At 37.0% G+C, this 24,090-nt stretch overlaps 1 protein-coding gene and 1 non-coding gene across 4 annotated transcripts in view; both read right to left on the bottom strand.

The window, feature by feature from the left end:
• Positions 1-18,959, bottom strand: part of LOC107784004 (BEACH domain-containing protein B) — a 46,930-nt gene extending 27,971 nt beyond the window's left edge. For 2 of the 3 annotated variants that reach the window (XM_075232686.1, XM_075232688.1), the window contains exons 1-21: positions 18,834-18,959; positions 18,223-18,455; positions 15,889-15,952; positions 14,063-14,291; positions 13,302-13,442; positions 11,928-12,251; positions 10,338-10,560; positions 8,926-8,994; positions 8,247-8,702; positions 7,725-8,052; positions 4,960-5,421; positions 4,667-4,822; positions 4,413-4,562; positions 2,889-3,044; positions 2,681-2,722; positions 2,190-2,534; positions 1,873-2,049; positions 1,545-1,705; positions 1,099-1,414; positions 576-1,008; positions 108-444 (exon numbers count right to left, since the gene is read on the bottom strand). In XM_075232686.1, the coding sequence (XP_075088787.1) occupies positions 108-444; positions 576-1,008; positions 1,099-1,414; positions 1,545-1,705; positions 1,873-2,049; positions 2,190-2,534; positions 2,681-2,722; positions 2,889-3,044; positions 4,413-4,562; positions 4,667-4,822; positions 4,960-5,421; positions 7,725-8,052; positions 8,247-8,702; positions 8,926-8,994; positions 10,338-10,560; positions 11,928-12,251; positions 13,302-13,442; positions 14,063-14,291; positions 15,889-15,952; positions 18,223-18,344 (4,691 nt within the window). In that variant the 5' untranslated portion in view covers positions 18,345-18,455; positions 18,834-18,959. Of the gene's footprint in view, positions 1-107; positions 445-575; positions 1,009-1,098; positions 1,415-1,544; positions 1,706-1,872; positions 2,050-2,189; positions 2,535-2,680; positions 2,723-2,888; positions 3,045-4,412; positions 4,563-4,666; positions 4,823-4,959; positions 5,422-7,724; positions 8,053-8,246; positions 8,703-8,925; positions 8,995-10,337; positions 10,561-11,922; positions 12,252-13,301; positions 13,443-14,062; positions 14,292-15,888; positions 15,953-18,222; positions 18,456-18,833 lie in introns of all 3 variants that reach the window. The other variant, XM_075232687.1, reaches the window with a different exon arrangement.
• Positions 18,960-23,054: 4,095 nt separating this feature from the next.
• On the bottom strand, positions 23,055-23,159 carry LOC142170826 (small nucleolar RNA R71). The gene has a single exon (XR_012700439.1). It is a non-coding gene; the product is annotated as a small nucleolar RNA R71 (small nucleolar RNA).
• Between the last annotated feature and the right edge of the window lie 931 nt (positions 23,160-24,090).

Genomic DNA, 24,090 nt, shown 5'->3' with positions numbered 1-24,090 from the left:
GAAAGCTGAACAGGAGCTAGAAAGCTTACATAGTAAAGAAGAAAACTCAGTCACTACAACAATCAAAAGAAGAAAAACTCTATCCTTTCTAAGAAAAAGAAAGCTACCTGAGACTCATCTCACCGAGACTCAATAGAAGGAGACGAATTTTATGTATTTCATCTTTGCTAGGTCTCTCCCCTATAACTTGCTTTGTCACAGGATGTAAAAGAGGCTTGCTTCCAATAGCAAAACGAGTTTTGACATCATCCCAGTAAAATTGTCGAATTATGTCAAGAACACGGGGGAGCCTACATAAACTTCTCAGCAACCTTGGATCATTATCGAATTGCTGGATGAGAAACATATACAGTTCACGTTGAACTCTGTAAACTGAGTAGACCCATACAACAGGATTGAGAAATATATGGGATATAGCATCCTTGACTAGCATATCTGACAAACCTGGCAATAAATTAAAGAGAGCTGCATAACCAAAGATTTGGCAAACTGCCTCAAACTGAAAGTTGGAGATTAAGTAGTTAATGAACTCAAAGACAACAAAAAAGAACACACAAGTAGCTTGTGCGACATACCACCATTTGCAACCACATTAAACAAATGTTTTAAAGCAGACAGTGTATCCATATTTAACTGCTCAGGTGGAACTGACTGCAGCAAAAACCCAAGTATTGGAAATCCAGAAAGAAGGAGCATCTGTTGTTGATTGGCTAAATTCTCATCCAGAACAGAAGCTATAAGTTCAATAACTTCAGCAGTTAAACGCTCCTTTGTAATCGGGGTAAGTAAAGCTTGGCCAGCTTGCTTAGCTTCTTCAATTTCATACAAATCAGACTTGGTGAAAAGAGGGAAAAACACAGAGACGCCCCCAACACAATATATGATCTGTTGAAGCAATCGCCTGGAACACAGCTGTGTCCCGACCAAAACAGTTGCTTCAAATGAACTTTTATCTAATCCAGGATCCACCATTGGTGAAACATTAAACAAACACCTGCCATTACGTGCCTGATACAGAAATTTCAGTATTTTAGTTCCATATGAACAAGCACAAAAAAAAAATTCAGGGAAGCAATTCAAGGAGAAAGAAAAAAGAACCTGTGAATTAAGTCCAAATATGATTTTGGATGCAAGACCATCTTTAACATCAAGTACTCCACTGGGCAATGGGTTATCCAAATGAACTGCAGTTTCATTATCCAGGAAGGAATACATGTAGCTAGGTCCTAAAGAATAAATGCCTTGCACATGTTCCGAAGCAATGGAATCGTTGAACAAGTAAACTGGACCAATCTGACCATAGAAAGCAGATGGATCTTTTGAAGAAAGTGTAGGACTCTCTTCCTCATACAAAGGTAAACTGATTTTTGTGCCAATAGTGCAACAAGTCAGAGGCTCGTTTACCTTGGCATATCTGCAACCAAATTGTGAAGTTCAGGAAGCTCTTCTCAATTGGAAATAGATCGAACAAACTCTTCTCTAACAAAATCAAACATCAGGAGGGAGAGAGAGAGGGGGGGGAGGGGGAAGAGAATGCAACATACCTGCATTTTTCAGAGGATACAAGAGTTCCATCCAAATAACACTTCAATTGGCTACCTCCAGAAAATGTCCTACCAATTGTATGTGTTAAACACAAAAAATGCCACTTCTTTCTAACAAGATTGACTTGCAGCACAACGGATTGCCTTTTCTGATTAATTGACTGTAAAAAGTAACAGAGCTATTAATAGCAAAGACATCAAGCAAACATGGCTTAACAAAAGAGGCTGGTGTAACCTATTCAAATATCATAATGCACTCCAAACTCAAGGTTCACAGAAATGTAAACAAACCCCAAGTAAAACTGAAGCAAATAACAACTTTTATCACCTCATATATAAGTTTATCTTTTCCAAGAACACCAAGGCATCCTCTTCCACTTTCAGTAAGAAAACTGAAAAGTCCCATTGTTCCACCACCTCTAGGAAAGCTTTCTACCCTTAGCCAACAAGTAAAAGAAAACCCCTTATTCAATGGCCACTGAACTGGAGTTTTTATCAAAATTCCCTGCATGAGGGAAGGACAAACATCACATAATTTGAAATGAGAAGTTACTCAGAGAAAGTAGAGAAACAATAAAGAAGAGACAACATTCATTCACTTAAACGTATATTTCAGATAGCTATAAAGACAATTGTTTCAGTTACCGATTCCATGCCATTGAGATCAAAGAAGGCAGTTGGTCCCTTCTCGTTGAGCATTGACAGCATGTTGGTCAAAAGCAATGAGCTGTACTGCTGATGTGACCCTACTTTTTCACTCCGGAGTAGAGCGAACATTTTGCGTATATCTTTTCCAGAAATGCTATGCCCACCAATGACCTGAATTAATTGTGCAATTTTCAAGACTACAGCGTCCTTCCCCTCTTGGGGAAACCAATCAAGAAGAAAGTTTAGCATCCCTGCTTTGACACAAGAAGCTTGATTGGACATTGAATCTCGTATAAGCTGAAGAAAAACATCAAGCCCCTGATTCCGCAATGAGTCACTGCTCTGCCCAGTTAGCAAACAGAAATATCATTTTTCAGAATACTATAATTCCAAAAATAAAAAGGAGATAATTGAAGAGTCACAGCGAAATCACATCAGCCAATATCATAACAGGAAAAACGATAAAGCAAGGTGGGACAGATACCAACCTTTTGCAGGACACTGAGATATAGCAAGATAACATCTTCATTCTGAAATACGAAAGCAGAAAGGAAAAGATAACATGAGAAGCACATTTAACATGTTATTAATATACTAAAACCATGAGGAAACAAAAGCTGCTATTGTGTTTTTTTGTAACAAGTACAAGAGGCTGCTATTACTGTCGGTGCACATACAAGATTTCGGACTACTAACCTTTATCACAGGGCTTGCCTTGAGATCAAACTTCCCATCGACCAACATATCAAGCAGAGCATCTAAAAGCGCCTCACTCGGTTGCCATTGGCAGAAGTCCAACAGCAAGCTACGCAAAGTCTGATAACCTGTGCCCACAAGAGCTCGAAATGCAACCTTTGAGACCAAAAGAATAATGAATATGAGTAGCGAAAAAAAACACCAGCTTCTCATGCTAAATCATGAACTTGCAAGCAAAGATATTTTCTACAATTCAGACAATGAAAAACATGTACTGTTTCAACAGGACGATAAATCATGGTAGAAGAGAGACATGATTGGGATAAGAAACAGTTTGATGGACTGAGAAACTGAACCCGGACGCATCTATTAGAAATACCAGAATGATATAGTAGTAAGATTGGGTTCAATCTACTCTTCGTTCTAGATAACCCATGACCTTCTTGGTTTTGATTAGACACAGAATTGGCTTTAGAGGATAAAGTGGATGCCTTAGGATTAAGCTTTTCAGTGGGAGTAATGTTGCTGTTGCTTGTAACTGCTGTTTCTCTGTCTTCCCCAAGAGTTTTTGTGAAAACATAGATCCTAATTCCCTTGAAGATATAGCTCAATATTCAATTGAAACAAAAGGCGGTCTGAGTCGTCTGGAACCAACTTTGGCTCATCAATGAGTAAACAATTTCCTGCTTGTTTTATCCATTATGTGCGAATTTTAATACTGATGCATATATCCAGAAATTTTTTTAATCATTTATGCACAGAAGTTCATTCTAACCAGAAGGAAGTGCCAAAGCTACACTGCCTACCCAGGAATAGAATATGAAAGGTTCTTCCAGAGCAGTTAGCAGAAGCTTTCACCCACAGTCACAATTTTACAATAAGGAAAAGACAAAGATGTATGATAGCCCCTTACTATAATGTGACAAAGGTTAGCCTCCCTTCATCTGAAATTTTAGAATAACACAAGATAACAAAACACTGATACAAACGCTCTTTGTTTCACATAAAATTTACAAGGTTCTCTGGAAAAAAATTGCAATAACGGGAATGATAAAAGACTGCAAGTTGGCACTACAATGGAAATGAGGCCAAAGCTAGAAACAAGAAAGAAGTGGCAGAAGAAATGCAGCATCGTACATAATTAGCAGCCTGTTCATTTAGGAGGAAGTTAAAAGTACACCAATTTTTGGGGTTGGCCTGGTGGCAATTGACTTGTGCCTTGGGGTTTGCTCCCTTTTAAGGTCTCAAGTTCGAAACCCACTGAGTGCAAACAATTTCTGAGGGCCATCGGACTGGGTAAAACCTGAATTAACCGTGGTGCACTTGCGGAAAACTCCTTGCCGAGGGCCTGTGCACCCCCGAGATTAGTCGGGGCTCTTAGAGACTCCGACACCCGGTGCAAATCAAAAAAAAAAAAAAAGTACACCAATTTTCATGTTCTCCATAATTTTGCAACCATTTTACAAACAAAAAATGCAACTAATTGCACAAAAGAGAAAATATAAGCAGCAGAAACAAACCCACCTTTGAGGCATCATTCCCTGAAAGCAAGCAGGTTAGTGTTTGGAGGACATTCAGAACCAGCTCTTCACCTTTCGACACATCAAGGTTCCCATTCAGCAAGGATACAACATGTATAAAACACTCGCCATTGCGAAATAAAGCCTGATAATACTGACAACATAGAAACCACTCTCTGTCAACATGTTAACAGAATATGAATAGCAGAAAACATACAGCTACAGAAAATAGAAAAACATAGAATTAGCAGAGTATACCTCTATATCTGTCAAAAGTAAATCAATCATCCCAACCAATAGATCGATAGACAATTCTACAAAGTTCTCCCGGTCCTTAACATGAGTAAATGTTTCCAGATACTTCGAACATAAATACAATTTAGCTTTCTGGTCCTCCTCAGAATATGGAACAATCTGTTCCCCCAGCAAAGAATCCACATGAAAGAGGTCAAAAGAAAAGAAGTAAAGATTAGTAGTAGTCACTGTGTAAGAGCACCAAAAAAATAATAGAAAATAAATAAGATAAATACATGGAAGGTTATTCATTCTACCTTCATCAAATCAAGAATAAGAGGAAGCATGCGATTTCTCAACTTTTCTTCCCAAAACAAATCAAACAAACGATCAACGCAGGTAGCGTTGTGCAAGGTAGAATGTTTCACATCATTTGCAAGAGAGAAAAATTCAGCGAAGAGTTCAATAAAAGTCTCCATGCTGTTCTGCCAACTATGGATCATCTCGAGAGAATTCACCATGTCTTGGTTTAGAGAAGGACCAGGTTCACTCTGACCACTTTCAGTGTGAGGACCAGCAATCCCATGCCTTTTAGACTCTTGGGCCTGAATGCAGGCAACTTTAAGGACACGAGGAACTGCATCAAGTGTTTTAAAAGAAGAAAGAGTTTTCTCTGATGAAGACCGCATTATTTGAAGCAGGCTCTTTGCAAAAAGATTTGCAACCCCAGGAATACAAGCAGATTGTTCAAGACCCTCCAGCAAAATTGAGCACTCAGGCTGCCAGCATAAGAAAAGTAAGTTTCAGGAGAAAAGGAAAACTGAATTGCATAAGCTCACATCTTATGAACCAAAGAGCACAAAACTAGTACTCCCTCCGTTCCAATTTATGTGACACACTTTCATTATTAGTTCGTTCAAAAAGTATGGTACATTTCTATATTTGGAAACAATTTAACCTTAAAATTTCCATTTGACCCTTAATGAGAAGCTTTTATAGCCACAGAAATGTAATAGAATGTTTTAGACCACAAGTTTCAAAAGTCTCTTTTTAAAACTACGTGCCAAGTCAAACTACGTCAAATAAATTGAACCGGAGAGAGTACAACCAAGCATTTTATGTTCTTTAATTTACTAAACCTGTTAATCTGGAAGAAAAGGCATGGAAGGAAGCTCAGTAAATAGTCGGGAAGGTAAGGCACTAAAGGAGATCCCAATGCATAATTGACACTTTCGTTAAGACTAAAATTACCAACAAGGACAGTAGCTTAACATGAAGAGAGGTACGATTTTATCCAGTCTCAAGAATTGCATAATTTCACCCAATATGAAAACCGAGGAGGAATAATGTTATACTTGGAAGATAACAAGTCTAAGAAAAGTACCAAATACAATTCTGTATCTTCTAAAGAAGTGGATGCAACATCATGCAGAAGGCTAATATGCTTATGCCCAAAAATCCTACTTATGCACAACTAAGAGCAAGCTATAGTTGAGATCCATGCCGATAAAAAAAGGAAATCTTGACATGATCTCGATGATATGTATTCATATAATGTCTATCAGCAGAAAAAATATATGTAGTCATATAATGCCAATTACTGAATAACTATACATGCACAAAAGTGCACCACGTAACCAGTTAAACTTTAGACTAGAAATGGGGCCTTCTCTTTTATTTGATAAGCAAAAGGCAATAAACAGAACATGGATGTTTTTTTTAATTGGTAAAACAGGACATGGGTATTGGTTGATGATAAGTTTACAGTAAGATTATTTCTGTCATAGATAATCTTCAGAGGTGTTAGATAGTTAGTGTAAATAATCCTAGTCGGAGTAGAATATGTATTATATACATAGGACTCATTGTATCATTGTTAATATATCAATAATAATTTTTCCAGTGTATCATTTCTCACATGGAATCAGAGAGGCAGTGAGAAAACATCCGGGAAAGAAAAACCAGCCAAAAACAGTCGTCGTGCTTCAATTCCGGCGACCTTTTTAGGGCTGATTTGCGTTCCCTCCTTTTTCCTTGGTGTTGTGCAAAATCCAACACCACCACAAGGTTCCCAAGAGAGAGGCGACCAACCCCAGAAAGATTCTCCGAAAAATACCCACTCACGTGCCCCACGCATCACAATGGCAAATGGCCTAGCCAGGAAAAGGATGGAGAAGATAACAACAACAACCCAGTAAAATCCCAACAAGTGGGGTCTAGAGAGGGTAGAGTGTACGCAGACCTTACCTCTACCCCGAAGGAGTAGAGAGCCTGTTTCCGGGAGACCCTCGGCTCAAAAGGCGAACAGAGATAATAGATCCTTACCAGCAGCAGCAACCAGAGAGATAATATAATATCAACATTGTAAGAGACAGGAAAATAGGTGGAAAGGCAATAAGAAAAACCGCTACTAGTTACACTATACTATGAAAATGGGAAAATAATGGGAACATAACATACGCCACTAGAAGTCTAAGATAAAACACTACCAGACTAGCCCCATCCCCGGAATAAAGAAGAAAAATGCTCGACTACCCCTACCCTTCAACCCTAATGCTCGACCTTCACACCTTCCTATCAAGAGCCATGTCCTCGGAGATCTAAAATCGCGTCACGTCCTGCCTGATCACCTCACCCCAATACTTCTTAGGCTACTCTCTACCTCTTCTTACGCCTGCCAAAGCCAACCGCTCACACCTCCTAACCAGGGCATCTAGACTTCTCTGCACGTGCCCAAACCATCTGAGTCTCGCTTCCCTCATCTTGTCGTCCAAGGGAGCCACACGCACCTTCTCCAGAATAACCTCATTCCTAACCCTATCCAGCCTAGTGTGCCCACACATCCATCTCAACATCCTCATTTCTGCTACTTCCAACCTCTGGATATGCGACTTCTTGAGTGGCCAACACTCAGCCCCATACAACATGGCCAGTCTAACCACCGCTCTATAGAATGGAGAAGAGCTAAGCAAAAATAATAGATAGACAAAAGACACCTACCACTGTGACAAAAAGAAGTCCAGAACACAAAGCAACTGTATTAATAAATATATCTGAAAGAGTGAAAGATCGAATGACTAACCAAGTTATGAGAGCTTCCAGTGAAAGTTGCTGCAAACTCCACAAATGAAACCACTTCTGTTTGAAGAGCTTCAAGTTCATGAAGGCTTAGACTAGTGCTTCTGCCATTTGAATCACAACATTGCTCATTGCAATCATCAGAAGAACCTTTTTTTGATAAGGAATCATCAGAGGAACCTAGTGATGCTAGGCCAAAATAAAAAAAAATCTCCGAGAAGATAAAGTCCCAAGCTCCTTCTGCCCGGAATACATGTAGCAGTGATGGCAACAACACCAGAATTTTCCTGAACGCAAACAGAACATGATGCTGAAGTGTATAGATAAACGTCCTGTAGAAATGAGAACAGATCAGAAACAAGAGGCGGATAGAAAATAATGAGAGCAAGGGAACAACAGCTAAAATGATAGGCACCTCAGTAATTCCACAGATCAAATACAGCACCCAAATATATCTCCACAAATGCACAAACAAGATCGACGGAAGAAATGGAAATAAAAAGATCAGAAAGATTTAAATACTTGCCTTAAGTGACCAGGAAGCTCCTTCTGATTTGAGCATGCTTTTATGCATGGAAAGACTGTAAGGAGAACCCTAATAATCCACTTTACAGAAAGTTCTCCATATGCTGAAGAGATTGGTAAGCTATTTCTGCCAGTGGATGCTTGGCTTTTATCTGCCTCTGCCTCTTCAGGTGAAAGAAGGAAAGAGAAAAGGACAGCACTAAGCTTGGTAACATAGTCGTGCCAATTCTTTAAATAAGGTGTACTAGGTTTGCTAGAAAGTTTTGTTTCTAGAACTTCACTCCCAGTTGTATCTTTATCACTAGAAACAGTTATTTCCATGTCATCCTGGGCTAACAAGTTGTCAGTTTTCTCCTCGTATTCTTGAAGCATGAATGCAAGTGAACAAAAGCTATTTGCAAACTTCTGCACTCGTCCATTTTCTGATAAAAATTGCAAATTATTCAAATTCCCAAAGCTGAGACCAGGTTAAGGAGATGAACAATCATTTGGAAGAAAAATTATTCCCCAAGATAGAGCAGTATGATAGGTCAACATTCTTGTGCTCAACTGTCAGTAGTTTAACCAAAAGGGGACTAAAATATATAACTGTTCAAAATGAACCCATCATATCTAAATAAGCAATCAAGTTTACAAGGATGAAACTAGTGGGAACATGTAAGTAGTGATAGAAAGGATACACCGCCTCTCTAAGAACCTCCAATGAAAGAACATGGAGCTGGAACATACACGTTAAAACATTGGCATTCCTGCAAGGAGAGATGTAAATGTAACAATACCTTAGAAAAGAAATTAAGTGATATTTCCTTTTTAATGGATTAAGTATCAGAACATGGTTATAAACTTTTTTCAGTTGCTTGACGGAAGTTTCCGAACCATTTCAATTTATGTTCATCAAACAAAACAAGGCTAGAGCCTATACCACACACATAATATTAGCACAAATATGATCCTAGCAGTGGCAGGGAAGCACAAACACCTATTTACAGAAACTAACTTTAAACAACAGAAAGAAAAGGAAATACAAAATATTAGATTGCAGCTAGGCATTACTAAATTTGCTGATTTTAGGATCAGATATAAGTCGGAACTCAAATTCTACATATATGAAACTAAAGAGGTTGAGACTATAAAATTCAAATTAAATTTTAAGGCACTTGACACTTGTAAATGATTTGCAAAATCTAAAGTTCACCCCGTTTGACACATATGTCAAACCTAAACCTCCACTTATCCTTCCACATAACAAATGAGCAAATAGCAAGGGAAACTATCCACTATATATCAACTTGTCACAACTTCTCTTCGTGACATTAGAAGAACATATAATCACCTAGGTTAACTAGTACAAAAAGTTAAAACTAGTTTCACATCTTAGTTCCCCATACGTCAACCATGGCTTATTAGAATTTAGATCTTAACTTGCCAAATGTCATTAAAAATATAATAGATTAGATTAGATTAGATCAATATTTACTTCGATTGAAACAGAATGTAGTTTGAGCTAAATTTGATTTGCCTTTATGCTATTTTAAAAAAAAGATTAGATAAAGGTATGTTCCGTTTAGATATAACTTTTTTTTTGATAAGGTAAATTATATTAATCAAAAGGGAGAAAACTCCCGTATACAAGAAGTATACCAAAAAGCAGAGAATTTACATCAGAACATGATTCTCTACAAATGACGCCCAATCTTAGATATAACTTTTAGCAGTACAGGATTGTGAGAACAAATGGACATGACACTCAGTTTCTTTTTTTGTGATAATTGTGGGAAGAAATCACCTAGTGTTATTGCTTCCGCTGGGGATTTGAACCTGAGGCCTCATGGTTCTCAACCCACTTCATTGGCCACTAGGTTGCACCCTTGGGTGCGACATGACACTCAGTTTTATCCAAACAAGATTTAAAAGATCTGGTCCAGAGTAAAAAAGCATTAATCTGCTGCCACACATAATAGCAGGATCAAACCTGTTATACCAACAGAATTCAAGATACCCAACCACTGTCCAGGGACTTCTCTGATACATTTGTATGGCTTGAGAGAATAAAGATTAAATTATATCAAAGGCGTGCAGTTAAGTCCGTTACCTTTCTGTATTTGAAGTTGAGAAATCTTTCGATCTCAAAGCACTGTTAGATGCAACTCCCAGTCCATCCAACAGAACTTCCAGTCCTCCAATACTTCGAAAATGATTTTGACCACGAGGGTTATCAATTAGTGCTAATTGAAGAGCTCTAAGAGTTAGATAATGAAGCGAAATATCAGTATCCTGTTCCTTCATATTCAACCTCTTCATGACACGCAACAGCTCTGGAAAAAAAAACGGTGTGAAATAACCATAGTAAATGAAAGAACATGCAGAAGGTGCAACCATACAGGAACACAAGTCATCTTAATATTTTTGTGCCACGGGGAGGGGCGTGAAATACACATTTCAAAGCTATTCGGTTCTGCTGAGGGGAATTTTACTTAGAAAAGTTTATACACTTTTAGCCAACGTACTGATACTACATATAGTTAGTTTGATTACTATGATGTAATCTTAGATAAGGATCAATCTTAGCTCCTTATTGTATCCACTGTCTTTTGCCTCAGAGAAGATGACAGGTTGCATCCCCATTGGATGCTCTTGTCTAATAAATTATACACTTATTAAATTATATATCATGCATCACCTTACCAAGTATAAGTATATTGGTTCTCAACTAGTTTACAATACAAGGAAAAAGGTGAAGTCACCAGTCAGATGGCCCCTTAGGGAACAAGGATGAATACCCTTCACTTAACGCCTCTGCGTAAAGAATAAGTAAAAAGTGAGTTTTTCTAATCCTTAACAGCCCAGGCCAAAATTGGCTAGAGTGTTAGGGGAATAGCCATGCTAATATGTGGATAACAGCTGAGCTCTGATCCACCAAACAGAGCAGTTCTACATAGATTTCAACAGTCGGACAAGGAATCATGGAAGTTTGACATAAATATTTCCAACTTTCATTCTCTATCACTAAATAGTTGGTACTTTTAGCACATCCAAATTTGGTAAGAAATTGTCCAAATAAGAGGCTTTAACATCAACTATCGTCCGTACCTGGTGCTAAGTGAAAACTGATTTGAAATAGAAGATTTTGACAATCCATGGAAATACAGATGATTATGTGAAACAGATGATTTTGATAATTCATTTTCTAAACTGCTGTGACTATGCTTTTCTTGAGCCGAGGGTTTATCAGAAACAGCCTCTCTACCTTCACAAGGTAGGCTGCATACACACTACCCTCCCCACACGCTACTTGTGGGACTACACTGGGTATGTTGTTGTTGTTGTTGTTTGTAGCGGAGAGGTAGAAACTAGAAGCCAGAAAGCTAGCAAGTACTATGTGTGAGAAATTTTTATCAGGCAATACTACAATTTTTCATCTGGCTGCATTTCTACCAGGTTAAATTAAAGTATTGCTTCATTTTGGTATATCTAGTTAATCGAGTTACTTAAGGTCAGAATAAACAAAAGAAATGTCAAGACACATGTTAAATAACAATTCTTTTAGTGCCCTCATCATACAGTGTGCTATGGAAAATGTGATTCTGAAAGAATCTACGACCATTATATCCACCTTATCAAAATTACTGCACATTTAAAGAGGTTCAGTGCTAGAAAAGAAAATTGGGACTGCCTACCTTACCTACTAACCAGTTGAGACCACCAGCTTCCATTACAGAGACAATTGCCTTTTGACGCCACATTATCATTGTTTCAGAATCAGACACATCTAAACCAGTAACGACATCTCGTATTCCAACACTTCTAGGCCCAAAAATCTCCATGTAACCACAATTCAACCAAGCCTTTTCGGATTTGCTGAAATGCAAGTTAATAAAGCCACCAATTACAAACACCACATATAAAAGAATGTTTTGGAGAACTGTTGTCTTCTCTGCAACAGGGTTTGACAAAGCTTCGTCGGCCGAAAGAGCACTAGCAATAGCCTTCAGTTGAACAACAGCAGCTGAAATAAATAAACCCCATTATTAAATGTGCTAGATAACTATATATTCGGGCAGGGAACATCTAACAGGATAAAGACACAGTGCAAGTATAAAAGTCAAATGTATTTCAGGACGGAGCAACTAAGTGGTAACTAGTCTCAAGAGTGATCCTAAAACTGACTAAGAAAATATAATAGGATGGTGCAGAATATGAAATACGGTATATTAAGAAGGTATCAAATTCATTCAAGTTTCCTGCTTCAAAAGATGCCTGCACGTCTTCTATAGCAATGTAAGATCTTAAAGCATGCAAAGGACAGAGGACAATCATGCTCAAGACATAATAAAATGGAAACAACAAACGAACAAACCCTTCCATCACATTAGGATCTTGGAACAAAGCGTTCCCCTCAAAATATCTTACTAAATGCACCTACGACAGTGAAAACAAAACATAGAGGTCCCAATCTCTCCCAGAAGCATCAATTATCCTATCTCTTATACTTGAAGCCCCTGATAGTCTATTTCTTTGTTTCTTTTTTTTTCTTTTTTTTCTATTCAAATCATGCCAAGCTTCCTTCATACTTGTGCTCTATTCTCTTCCACTCTATTCCTTTTGCATATCAAAATCCCCACAGACTACAGTCTGAGCCAGAAAAACTACTAGCCAAGTGAGCTTTATTACCATTTAATGGAAGAACAGTTACGGAACACCAGACACTAACAGGAATATCACTAACAAGTCAACAACATAGCCACTTTATGCTCTTCGTGGACTTTTTCCCCAATTCCCATAAAACAGTCTGAGCGAAAAAAGATTGACTAGGTACTAAAGAAATGTTAATAGCAAGAAGTAAACTATATTTCCAATTAATGGAGGAAGAATATTCAAATTGAAAGACAGAGCATAAAAGACATGACATCAGCATAAGAAAGACCAATATGTTTCACCAATCTGTACAGACAGAATGCAACAAACAGATAAATTTGCACATATAGAGGCAGGCTTAGAAGTAAATCACCCAAAACACATGAAAGAATGAGTTCAGCATTGCTTGATGGAAATATACCCTTCATTAATGCTGTAAGCTTCTGAATACCACCATAGTAGCCAAGAACTCTGCAATTGTGCAATGACCGAGTAATAACAGTCAAAGCATCCAAGACAGGCAGCCCTTCAGATGTTATTGTAGATGAATTTCTTGATAGGTCTGCAATTCATCACATTATTATGGCATTACTGAATCAGTAGAAACAAACGTATACTTCATGATGTTGTATTAAAATATCTAATGTCGGAAACATGTACCTGCACTTTTATCAGAATCTTTCTTATACCGCAATCACGATACAAATTAGCAAACAAGAGAACTTTAGGAATAGAACAATGTGGACCGTATGAAAAGAGTTGTAGAAGAGCTTTTGATGGAATTGAGAAGGATTTTGTACACTTGAGGAATAGCCTCTTATTCCTTATTTCCTTTTGGTGCACCCACGAGATCCCCATAGGCATAGAAGATTGGGTGTCGTTTATAGAAAATCATATCTTTTTGTAAGGTTTATTACTTTTTGGTATACTTCTCGTATACGGGTGTTTTTCGCCCATTCTCAATAAAATCTTATTACTTGATCAATCAAAACAAAAAGCAAAGCAACAACAACCCAATTGAATCCCACAATTGGGGTCTGGGAGGGTAGCACGTACGCAGACCTTACCTCTACCCAAAACAAAAAGCAAAGCAATTCTCAATAAAGTTAGATTTAGAAAAATGCACTCTTCACCAACCCAACTTTCTTTTTAACCATGCCAAAGGGTGAAGAACCAACTTACGTTCATTAACAAGTGCTATCATTTGTGCAACTTCCTCAACGAGGAGGGCTATAATTTCAGTAGGATGACCAAATGAGCAGCCAACCACAACATCTCCAAAATGCTGTGAATCCACGGGCTGCACAAAGGCAGGATCCTCGGGAGATTGAAGAGGGTTAATTGGTTCCCAATCACGATACACAATTAGGAATTGCTTCAAAAAGATATGAAATAACCTTCTCTTTTCAACCTGAAAAAAAAAAAAACACAACGCACAAAAGATTATGATGCTTAAACAGAGAAAGTTGGCAAAGAATTAGAGAGAATGCAAGTACTCTTCCCACCCAGCTACCTAAAGGCTAAAGCTGATCCACATCATAACATTCTCATAGGAAAACAAGGTATTGAGAAACAAAAATCAACTTATATCAAACTGCATGTACCAAAAGCCAGCAGTGACCCTTGATATGAGCATATTCCCACCACATAAATTCTAGAAAGTTAAGCCAGAACCTCAAGCCCAAAACGTACATAAAACAACATATCATCCATGCCACATCACTACGAGATAGAAAGCTTTCTATTTAGACTCGGCCATTATGTCACACCATTATCAGGCCAATGCAGCACTACCATTTTGGCTTAGTTATCAAGGATTTTATGCAATCTAAAAGAGTCAATTCTAAAGAAATTAGGAAAATGGAAGGCAAAACTCTGAATCCATATAAGAAAGTTTAGCTCAATTAGCACTGCACTTTGAGATAATGGCCAAAACTTAAATATCAAAGAGTACACAGCAGATGATCAGAGATTTAACTTTAAGTCACCAATGAACCAATAATCTTCTATCTATATTCAAGAAAGAGAGAAAAATTAAATTGCATGGTTATCTTTTCACCAGTATTGAGCAACGCACTTCAAAGGCGTTTATGGAAGGCGTTTATTTGTATTCTAAAGAGATGAATAAAGCACATAGAACCCTATGATTATAAGTGAGCATATCCACAACAGACATTGATCATGGACAAAACAAGCATAGAAGAAATGCATCGGATTCTGCCAGCCCCATGAACTGATTGAGGAGCTTGTTTTGGAAGCTGAAAAATAAGTTGTGCAGTACAAAGGTAAATCTTAAAGATTTGCACCATTAGTAATTTCAAAACAAAAGTTGGTGCAAAAGGCTGTAACAATGAGAATAAAGCTGGAAAATCACATACTGCTGTCTCAAACAGAGACAAAGAGAAGTTATAACCGAATCATCTTTAAAGAACCTAAACACAGTGATCCTTCTTTCCTTGTTGCTTAACTAATAACTAACAAGCCACTAGAAAGACGTATTACCAACAATGAAATCAATATAATTGACCTAACTAGCGAAAGGAGAACATAAAAATCAAAGCAAAAGCATCATTTCCTGGCATCATCAGTCAAATAACCATTCAAACTGAACTATAATACTTTTTACCTTGTTCCCTGTTATCCTGACCTAATCCTCCATCACATAAACTAGCCTTGAAAAACAACAAATTCCACATCCAAAACCATCTTAGCAAGAATGTGGACACAAACTACAAGTTGCAACGTATCAACAAGTGAAGTTCACTGTTTCACAATTATAAATTTATAACTGCCTTAGGAACAAAGGGCAGCCCGATGCACTAAGCTCCCGCTATGCGCGGGGTTCGGGGAAGGGCCGGACCACAAGGGTCTATTGCATGAAGTCTTACCCTGCATTTTTGCAAGAGGCTATTTCCATGGCTCGAACCCGTGAAAGAAAATGAAAGAAACTGCCTTCACATGAAAGAAAATGGCATCCACAGAGAATTTTTGGGATCATTACAACATACCTTATCAGGGGCATTCTCGTATCTTGACCAGAGTGTATTCAAAATTGCCTCATCCCCGACCTCACTGAAAAGCAAAAAATGTCATATCTGACCATGGCCTAGAAAATATAAGCTGACAAGAGAATCACTTAATATCTACTTACATATTCATAGGCTTGAAATTCATGAGAAAGGGAATAAAAGGGTTATGATGGCAATAGGTCATGCTTGTGTCATGTTACAGGTTTTACATGTCAAATCAATTGTCTCTAGAAGTGACTAATGTTAAGAATAAACTTATGTCAAGCTTTAAGAAATATGAGCTATTCAAAATAGACCCCGAGCTACTCCAGCCATCATTGCCCATCAGTAGGGTTGTCTTTGGTTATCAAGACGCATACACCAAGTCTGTCATAAGTCCACACAATTACAAGACCTAGTTCATGTTAATCCAAAGGTCATGTGCGGAAGAAGTAGAACCGAAGAAGTTCACGATAAAAAGAAGTCAGATGAGGTAAATATCCTTTAATAAGGTAAATAATGTAATTGATGTTGTGGAAATCCCCATATACTAGAAGTATACCAATAAGTAGAGAACCTTGATCTCTACAGAAGTCACTGAATCACCTAAACAAAGAGGGACATCCTGGCTGAACCAAAAAAGAAACTATGGACAACAGGATATTCCTCGATTGTACAAAGTTATTCACACCAGCTCTCAGACACTCTCTATTTCTCTCCTTTCATATAATCCACATAAGAGACAGGGACCAACTTCCGATGTCGAGGGTCTTCTCTTCCTTCTTCTGAAATCCCAAATAAACAGAATCTCCTTTATTGTGTTCGACACTTCGAAAATTCAAAGCCACCCACCACAGATGCGCTGCTATTTGATTGTGCGACGAGAGGCAATTTCACATCTTCTCTCGAGCATCTACAATAGCACCTGCTTACCTAAATGATCCTCCTCTTCATAAAATTTTCAGCTGTCAGTATCATTTTCCTGGTGTCTAACCACGCAAAGAAGCAACCTTCTAAGCGCCCTTGGGATCCAAGAAGATGCTGAAATCCACTATATGAGGTAAGTATTATAACCCAAGAAACCAACGATAATCCTAGGCTACTCATTGGCTAAGAGGATGGTGCATATGAGAGGATGACCAAACAAATGTTGAAGAAATAGTAACAGTTTCAGTAACCAAGTCGAGTTCATGAAGTTAAAAAACTAAGCTTCAGAAAGACATAAATGAGCAAGAAAAGAGAAGCCATAGGTTTTTGGTGTATAAGTTGTGAGCTTTATTTGGTGAAGAAGGCTGAAACGTTATGTGAAACGTTGGTTCTTGGTTCGTTCTTTGATGAAAGACAAAGAGGAACCAAGTCACATGAGAAACCCGAAAAACATTAGTACCTCTAGCGGAAAACTTAACAGAGGGACTTTTTGGTCAACTTTGACAGTCTTAAGGGATGTCCCTTGTTAAGTGAGATATTATAAGGATGTTCTTAAAGTCTAGGTGAAACATTAAGGATGATATTGGTTAAAAACTCTTTGTACTTTCATATGATATTTTAAAACAAGCTGTTATGGGGTACTATTTGGTTTCATAAACTTTACCATAACCAAATCCACAATCAACTTGTGGTGTTCGGCTTCAAAAACTTGTCCAGTTCTATTAGCTTGGTTTTGGATATTGAGAGTCGAATAGAATGCACCATTTATGTATTGGCGAAATACATAGATAGTCGCTCAAACTTGACATCAACTCTCGGACAGGCACTTCACTTTTACAAGTGATCACATAGAGATCTCTACTTGATACATGTGTGCCTCTTAGACACCTGAGTTTGACCTGGCACGACGAGTGTGTCATCTTTACAATTGAGCGTGTTTCCAACTAAAAAGTACAGTGGAATTCTTGTTTACAGTGAAAAGATAAATTAGATTCATCTAAGTACATGAATTTACTTAGCATGTGCCTTAAGGAAATTAATTTAAGAATACATGTATGGTTTAAGTCATCTACTACAAAAAAATAAACGTTTAGAACTAAATCATGATCATGTACTAGACTAGGTACATACTAGAAGAATTCCTACAAAATACTTATCTATTTATGTAAGCCAAGTTGGAAGAAGGAAGAGGTATGCTTTTCTGCATATGTCTTCAAAAGACACTGATTTATTGAGAGTATTCCTTCTCTCCCGAATTTCTAACAGGAAGGCCTCAAGATTTGATTTTTTTTTTTAATTCAAACATTTTGTAGGAAGAAGTTGCACCTAGAGTAATTGGTTTACTCTAAATGCCAAAACAAAACAAAAAACACTATACAGATAATAGCTACCACAGACAAGGGTTACCTGAAGTGGATGAGTGGAGTAGGTGGGGAGAACCTCTCGAGTGGTGAACCAGAACTCGAATCTCCACCATGGCTACCCGAACTCCTTCGGATAAGGCCCGCGACACCCTTTACAATGTTCATGCTTCCCCCAACGTATCGAAAAAAACACGATCAAGACTTGAAAAGCCAACAATCAATGCAGGAAAGACTATTCCAGGTCACCATCACTTCATCAAACCTCAATACTTGTACCTGTTTTTCCCACACAAATTAACAGCTTAGAAAGCTTTTCAGGTAAAAATCAAATAAACAAAACCATGATTAAATTTTTACTAGATTACAAACTCGAGTTTATACTCAATAGCTTAATACACAGAACTTTGACGAACTCATCAATGAACTTTTTACTCAATAGCGTCAAGTATTCATGATTAACGGTACAACAATAACAATAATATTTTCAACATCTATACATTAGTTTAGCTATTCGTATAATAATTAACAAAGATTACTAATGAAATTAATTTGTGAATTTAATAAGGTGATGATTTACGAGCGGGAATAAGTCAATCGAGGTCAATATTGAAGAGATAAATGCAGAATTCGATGCAAGTGAAATGAACAATTTACCTTGTCGAAATCAATTGGAAGAGTCGATCAAATGGGGAAAATTTTAGGGTTTTACGTATGAAGAATCAAGATCTATGATTGTGTTTGAAGATTTATAATAATTGCGTGAAAAGGAAAAGATTAAAAGCTAAATAGAGATTATATTATACTAACTATAATATGGACATCTTTAGCAGGAGATTTTACTTAATGTCGAAATTACCCCTGAGACCCTGAGACGACTGATTTACGGTACCGATTTAGGGAGTTTGCCAAATTATGACGTCGTTTTGAATTCTTTGTGCTTATATTTGACCGTTAAGTGAGAACTAAGTTGATCTGTGCTTTGCTGTCTGTTCAATGAGATTCTTTCTCAATTAGGAAACCTTTTTTATAGGGAATTTATCATTAATCAAGTATTAACAAGTAAATAATTAAAAGGGAATCTTATATAAATGCTCAAATAAGTTTCAACTTACCAACCTCTAGCCACTAATCATAGATTTACCAAAACTATCCAAGAACATATAAAAAATTGGAAACCCAAATAAATAAGGTTATTTCTCTCCAAGAATCACACTCAAAGATCTCCTTCAATATTTTTAAGCGTGATCAACAACATTAGATGTAAGACAAAAAGAAAATTTTATGGATGAGGTAGCAAACAAGGTGATGAAATACAAAATATATATATATATATATATATATATATATACAAGATTCCAAAAATCTAAGCAAAAAAGAACATTTTTCAATGGGTATGATTGAAATTCATTAAAAACATATAGATGAGTCAATATACAAATTTTGATGAAGATTGAAGGTGATTTGGACTGATTGGGCACCAAACATCGTAGTTAAAATTGAGTTAGAGCAGTCTGGCACACTAAGCTCCCACTATGCGCAGGATCCGAGGAAGGGCCAAACCACAAGTGTATATAGTATGCAGCCTTAGCCTGCATTTCTACAAGAGGCTGTTTCTACGGCTTGAACCTCCTGGTTACATGGCAGCAACTTTACCAGTTACGTCAAGGCTCCCCTTCAGGTATACATTAGATATACATGTGATACATATTTGATACAAATACGATACATATGTGATACACATATCATTTTTTCATGTTTCATCTTCTATTTCGAATTTTCAATTCAAACCACCTCAAAACTCCGCCAAATCATCCGAAAACTGAGATTCAAGCTCCTTAAGATGTACCAAATCTATTCTAATAACACTCATTCAAAAGAAAACAAAAATTTAACCTTTTTTGGCTACAAATAGTTAATTGGCTAATATTAGTAATATTTAATGAATTGACCCATTTTTATAATAAGCTACTTATAAATGGACATAGCTGGTAATTTCCCTTATATTTATATAATCAAGTAAGAAGCTTAAGTAAATATCAACATAATGATATCCAATAAAATATCATATTTAGTGATTATGTAAGACGCTCTAAAATTTATATTATGTTAAAAAATGATAAATTGAATAATATTTGTATTTAAATGGTCACTCAATGTTAGGATTTTTATTAATGCTCTTCAATTATTTATTCTATCTAGCCATCATCTTTTCATCTGGAATTCTGTAGGTATAATCATAGAGTTTTTTTTATTGGGGAAATGACAGAAGTATAATTTAATGTCAAAGAGTTATACAAATTCTAGTAATTGTAATGTAAATCAAGCAATAAGTACATGCCAATAATTAATGCAAGGATATCCAAAATGTAAGAACTTGTTAGGCATTAGTCTCATTTCAAAAAAATAATCGGATCATGATACCTATTGGTTACGGAAACTTATATTTTGCCAGTTAAATAAAGTTTCATTAAAAAAATATTTTAAAAATTAGATAGTAGATTCGACTTTGAACATAATTTTCATTAAAAAAAAATTAACTTAATCGGCAATGTTTGATTTAGGTATAGCCACTAGAAAATATCTGATGGTCGGCTATAATTCCGTATTTTAGTCGTTTATTGCACTCTAATTCACTGCACTTTACTTGTGTTTGAGCTTTAATTGGTAGTGTTTTGCATTGATTGTGTGTTTTATGCTTTGCATGAGATGATGTCGAGTTAAGAAGATGTTCTAGAGCTAAATCAAATAATTGGAGCTTTAAAGCCTGAGTAAAAGCCAAGAAATTAAATCGGGATCGCGTCCGGTGCTCGTGGACTAGCGTTGCATATGAAAGTTGGAAGAAAGAGCAAGGGCTAGAGCAAACAAAGTACTAGTGCGCCGCATAAGGGCTAGCATTAAGCGTCGCATTACAAAATTTCGTCAGAAGTTTGAGAAGACTTGGAGTTTTTGGGTCTGACAGAAAAATACACTAGTGCGTGGCATAGTGCGTAGCATCAGTACAAAATTTTGTCAGACAAGCTAAGTTCAGAGAGTTTACAATCGAGCAAATTGCACTAATGTTACGCACACTACGCAGCATAGTGCAGCACATGAAGTGTAAAAAGTTTGTAGGTTTTCCCACTTCGGCTCAAAGAGGGTAGTTTCGTCTAGGTCCGTTCCTACATGGTATAGATACACTAGAAACACGTTTTTTAGAGGACTTTTGACATACTTTTGACCTAAGGAAGCTATATAAGGAGGAATTGGAAGAATACAAGCACAAAGATATCATCATTCCTTCCTAACTCAAGACCCGAGTTTGGATCGAATCTATGTTTTATTATACTTTAATTATATTTGTGATGAATTTCTCCATGTCTATGAAGTAGTTCCCTTAGGGTTTGATGGATTTAGTGTATTGATGATTGTTTGTGGATTATAACTCTAGTTTTATGTATTGAATCGTTTTGGATGATTTAATTGTTGCATCTATATTCACTAGTTTATGTAATCGAGAGAGGCATAACTTGTAATATCTTTGCATTATGTTGTTGGTTGAGTTTATAGATTCTTCTAAGTAATCAAAAGAGGCTAGTTGAATCATTAATTAAACCTAGTTAGGAGAATAATCGAAAGAGGTTTTCCTAAAGACCAATTCACTACGCATTCTTGTATGTCTTCACAATGCTTAATTTGGTTCGTCTCGTGAGGTTAAGGCTTAATCGAGAGAAGAGTTTCTGCTAAACGTTTGAACCAATAATTGAGTGAACTTGAGAGACTCACTTGAACATTAGAAGTGAATTATCGAGAGTTAAATCCCGAACAATTATCTTGCACCTATCCTATCAAAACTCTACCTTCTCCCACTGATAACCTTATTTGCTTATTCCTTGTCTCGATAGTCACTAGTCAATAGCTTTAGATTCTTAGTTAATTTTAATTATTAATCATATAAATCTCAACTGTTGATCCACTGGATAACAATCAAGCTAGAAACTACGAGAATATTGTTTAAATCCAATCCATGTGGATACAATATTATACTATACTATCTTTGATTAGCGAGCATAATTTAAGTGTGTGTTTTGCGCTTGTCAAATTTTGGCACCGTTTCCGGGGATTGGCGATCAATAGTGTTCAAAATAGTTTTTGATGCTAATTTAGGAATTTACTTTATTTTATTTTATTTTTCTTTTTATTCTTCACGGGTTTCTTCTCCCATGTATAGGCAACAAATTGACTTCTCGGGTGTGTGACTCGATCTTCTACAAAGGAATTGATTCACAACATAGAGGTAGAAAAGAGTCTGCGAAAGTTGAGGAAAGAGAAATAACTCACCGGAAAGTTCTTAGGGCAACCTTCAACCCAAGAACACATGGCTAATAACGGTGAAGATGAGGCAAATCTAGCTGCAAGAGAAGACGCACAACAGAGAGAAGTAGCTGCAAGGATAGCAGCTGAGGCAACCTATATAGCTGCTGATGAGACCGTCAATGATGATGGGGGTCGAAGATTCAATTTGAATCGACCATTTATTGAAGATCAGTTCGAGAATGCGGTACCCAGGCCTGGTAGAGCATTGGGTGATTACGCCAAACCAATCTATAAGGAGGGACTATCAGTGTCAGACCTTCGCCAGTAGCAGCGAATAACTTTGAGTTGAAGCATGCTTGCTTCAAACTATCCAAAATAACTGCATTGGACTTTGAAAAAATCATGAACACTTTCCAATATAATAGAGTATCAAAGGATACAGTCTACTTAAGGGCATTTCACATTTCATTGAAGGATGACGCGAAGCACTGGCTTCATAGCTTACCAACGGGGTCGATCAGGACATGGGAAGATATGACTAGAAAGTGTCTTGACAAATACTTCTCATCTACAAAAATAGTGAAGTTCAGAAGGGAAATTTACAACTTTTGCCAGACGGACACCGAAACAGTTTGAGGCTTGGGAATGATTCAAGGAGATAATGAGGAAGTGTCAGCATAATGAGATTGAATTGTAGAAGCAACTCCAAGAATTTTGGGATGGACTGACACCTCCCTCATAATGAACTCTGAACACTGAAGTTGGAGGTCCTTTAATAAAGAAGACCTAAGGTGATTGTGACAATACTTGATGAGCTCTCTGAAGATGCTAACCTGTGGCCTTCTGAGAGCAATGATAGAAGAAAATCAGTCGGGGTTCATCAAATAGATTCCAATACATCAGTTCAAGCCCAACTAGACACCATGGATAAAGAGATAAGAAAGCTGACCTTAGCTAAGGTCCAAAGTCAACCATTACCAGTTTGTGATCTCTATGGAATGAGTCATCCAACGCATGAGTGTCAGGCCGTAGATACAAATGCAATGGTAAATGTTGTGGGAAGCTTAGATATTCTGATAGTCTAAATTTTGCATGAGAAGAAAAGAAAAAGGAAAAAAAGAAAAATAAAGTTAGATAATTTAGTCTATTCCCGATCTTCCAGAACTACGTTTGATCTGATTCTTGTTCCAGCATGATACGTAGGCAACCTTTATCGGGTTTGATCTCCTTAAAAGAAAATAGTTAATAAAAGAAGAAGAAGAAGAGGTTTTTCAAAATAAAGGTTGACTCATGACAAGTTTGGAGTTGAACAAACACCAATCTGATTTTATTCAACCAAAATCAATCTTGACCAGATTTGACAATTCAAGTGCTTTCAAGACCACACTTATCTTCTTCAATCCATCCTCATATCAAAGATAACATAAACCATATTCCAGTTGATACCAACAATAATTTCCCTTCATGCCCCGACCCTTTTGAACACTTCAAGGTCTTGATTAACTAAAAGGATCCAACGAGCTGATTCAAAATGGAGGATACCAATCCTATGACCTTGTCTAAGAGACTCAACCTTTAGATCTCAATCGTTCTCTTGCCAAAGGGACTTGTTTGTGGT

Source organism: Nicotiana tabacum, chromosome 16 (genome assembly GCF_000715075.1).
Source record: "Nicotiana tabacum cultivar K326 chromosome 16, ASM71507v2, whole genome shotgun sequence".
NCBI classification, from domain to species: Eukaryota; Viridiplantae; Streptophyta; class Magnoliopsida; order Solanales; family Solanaceae; genus Nicotiana; species Nicotiana tabacum.
Note: the sequence above shows the minus strand (reverse complement) of the source record. Positions and strands in the feature narration are given on the sequence as shown.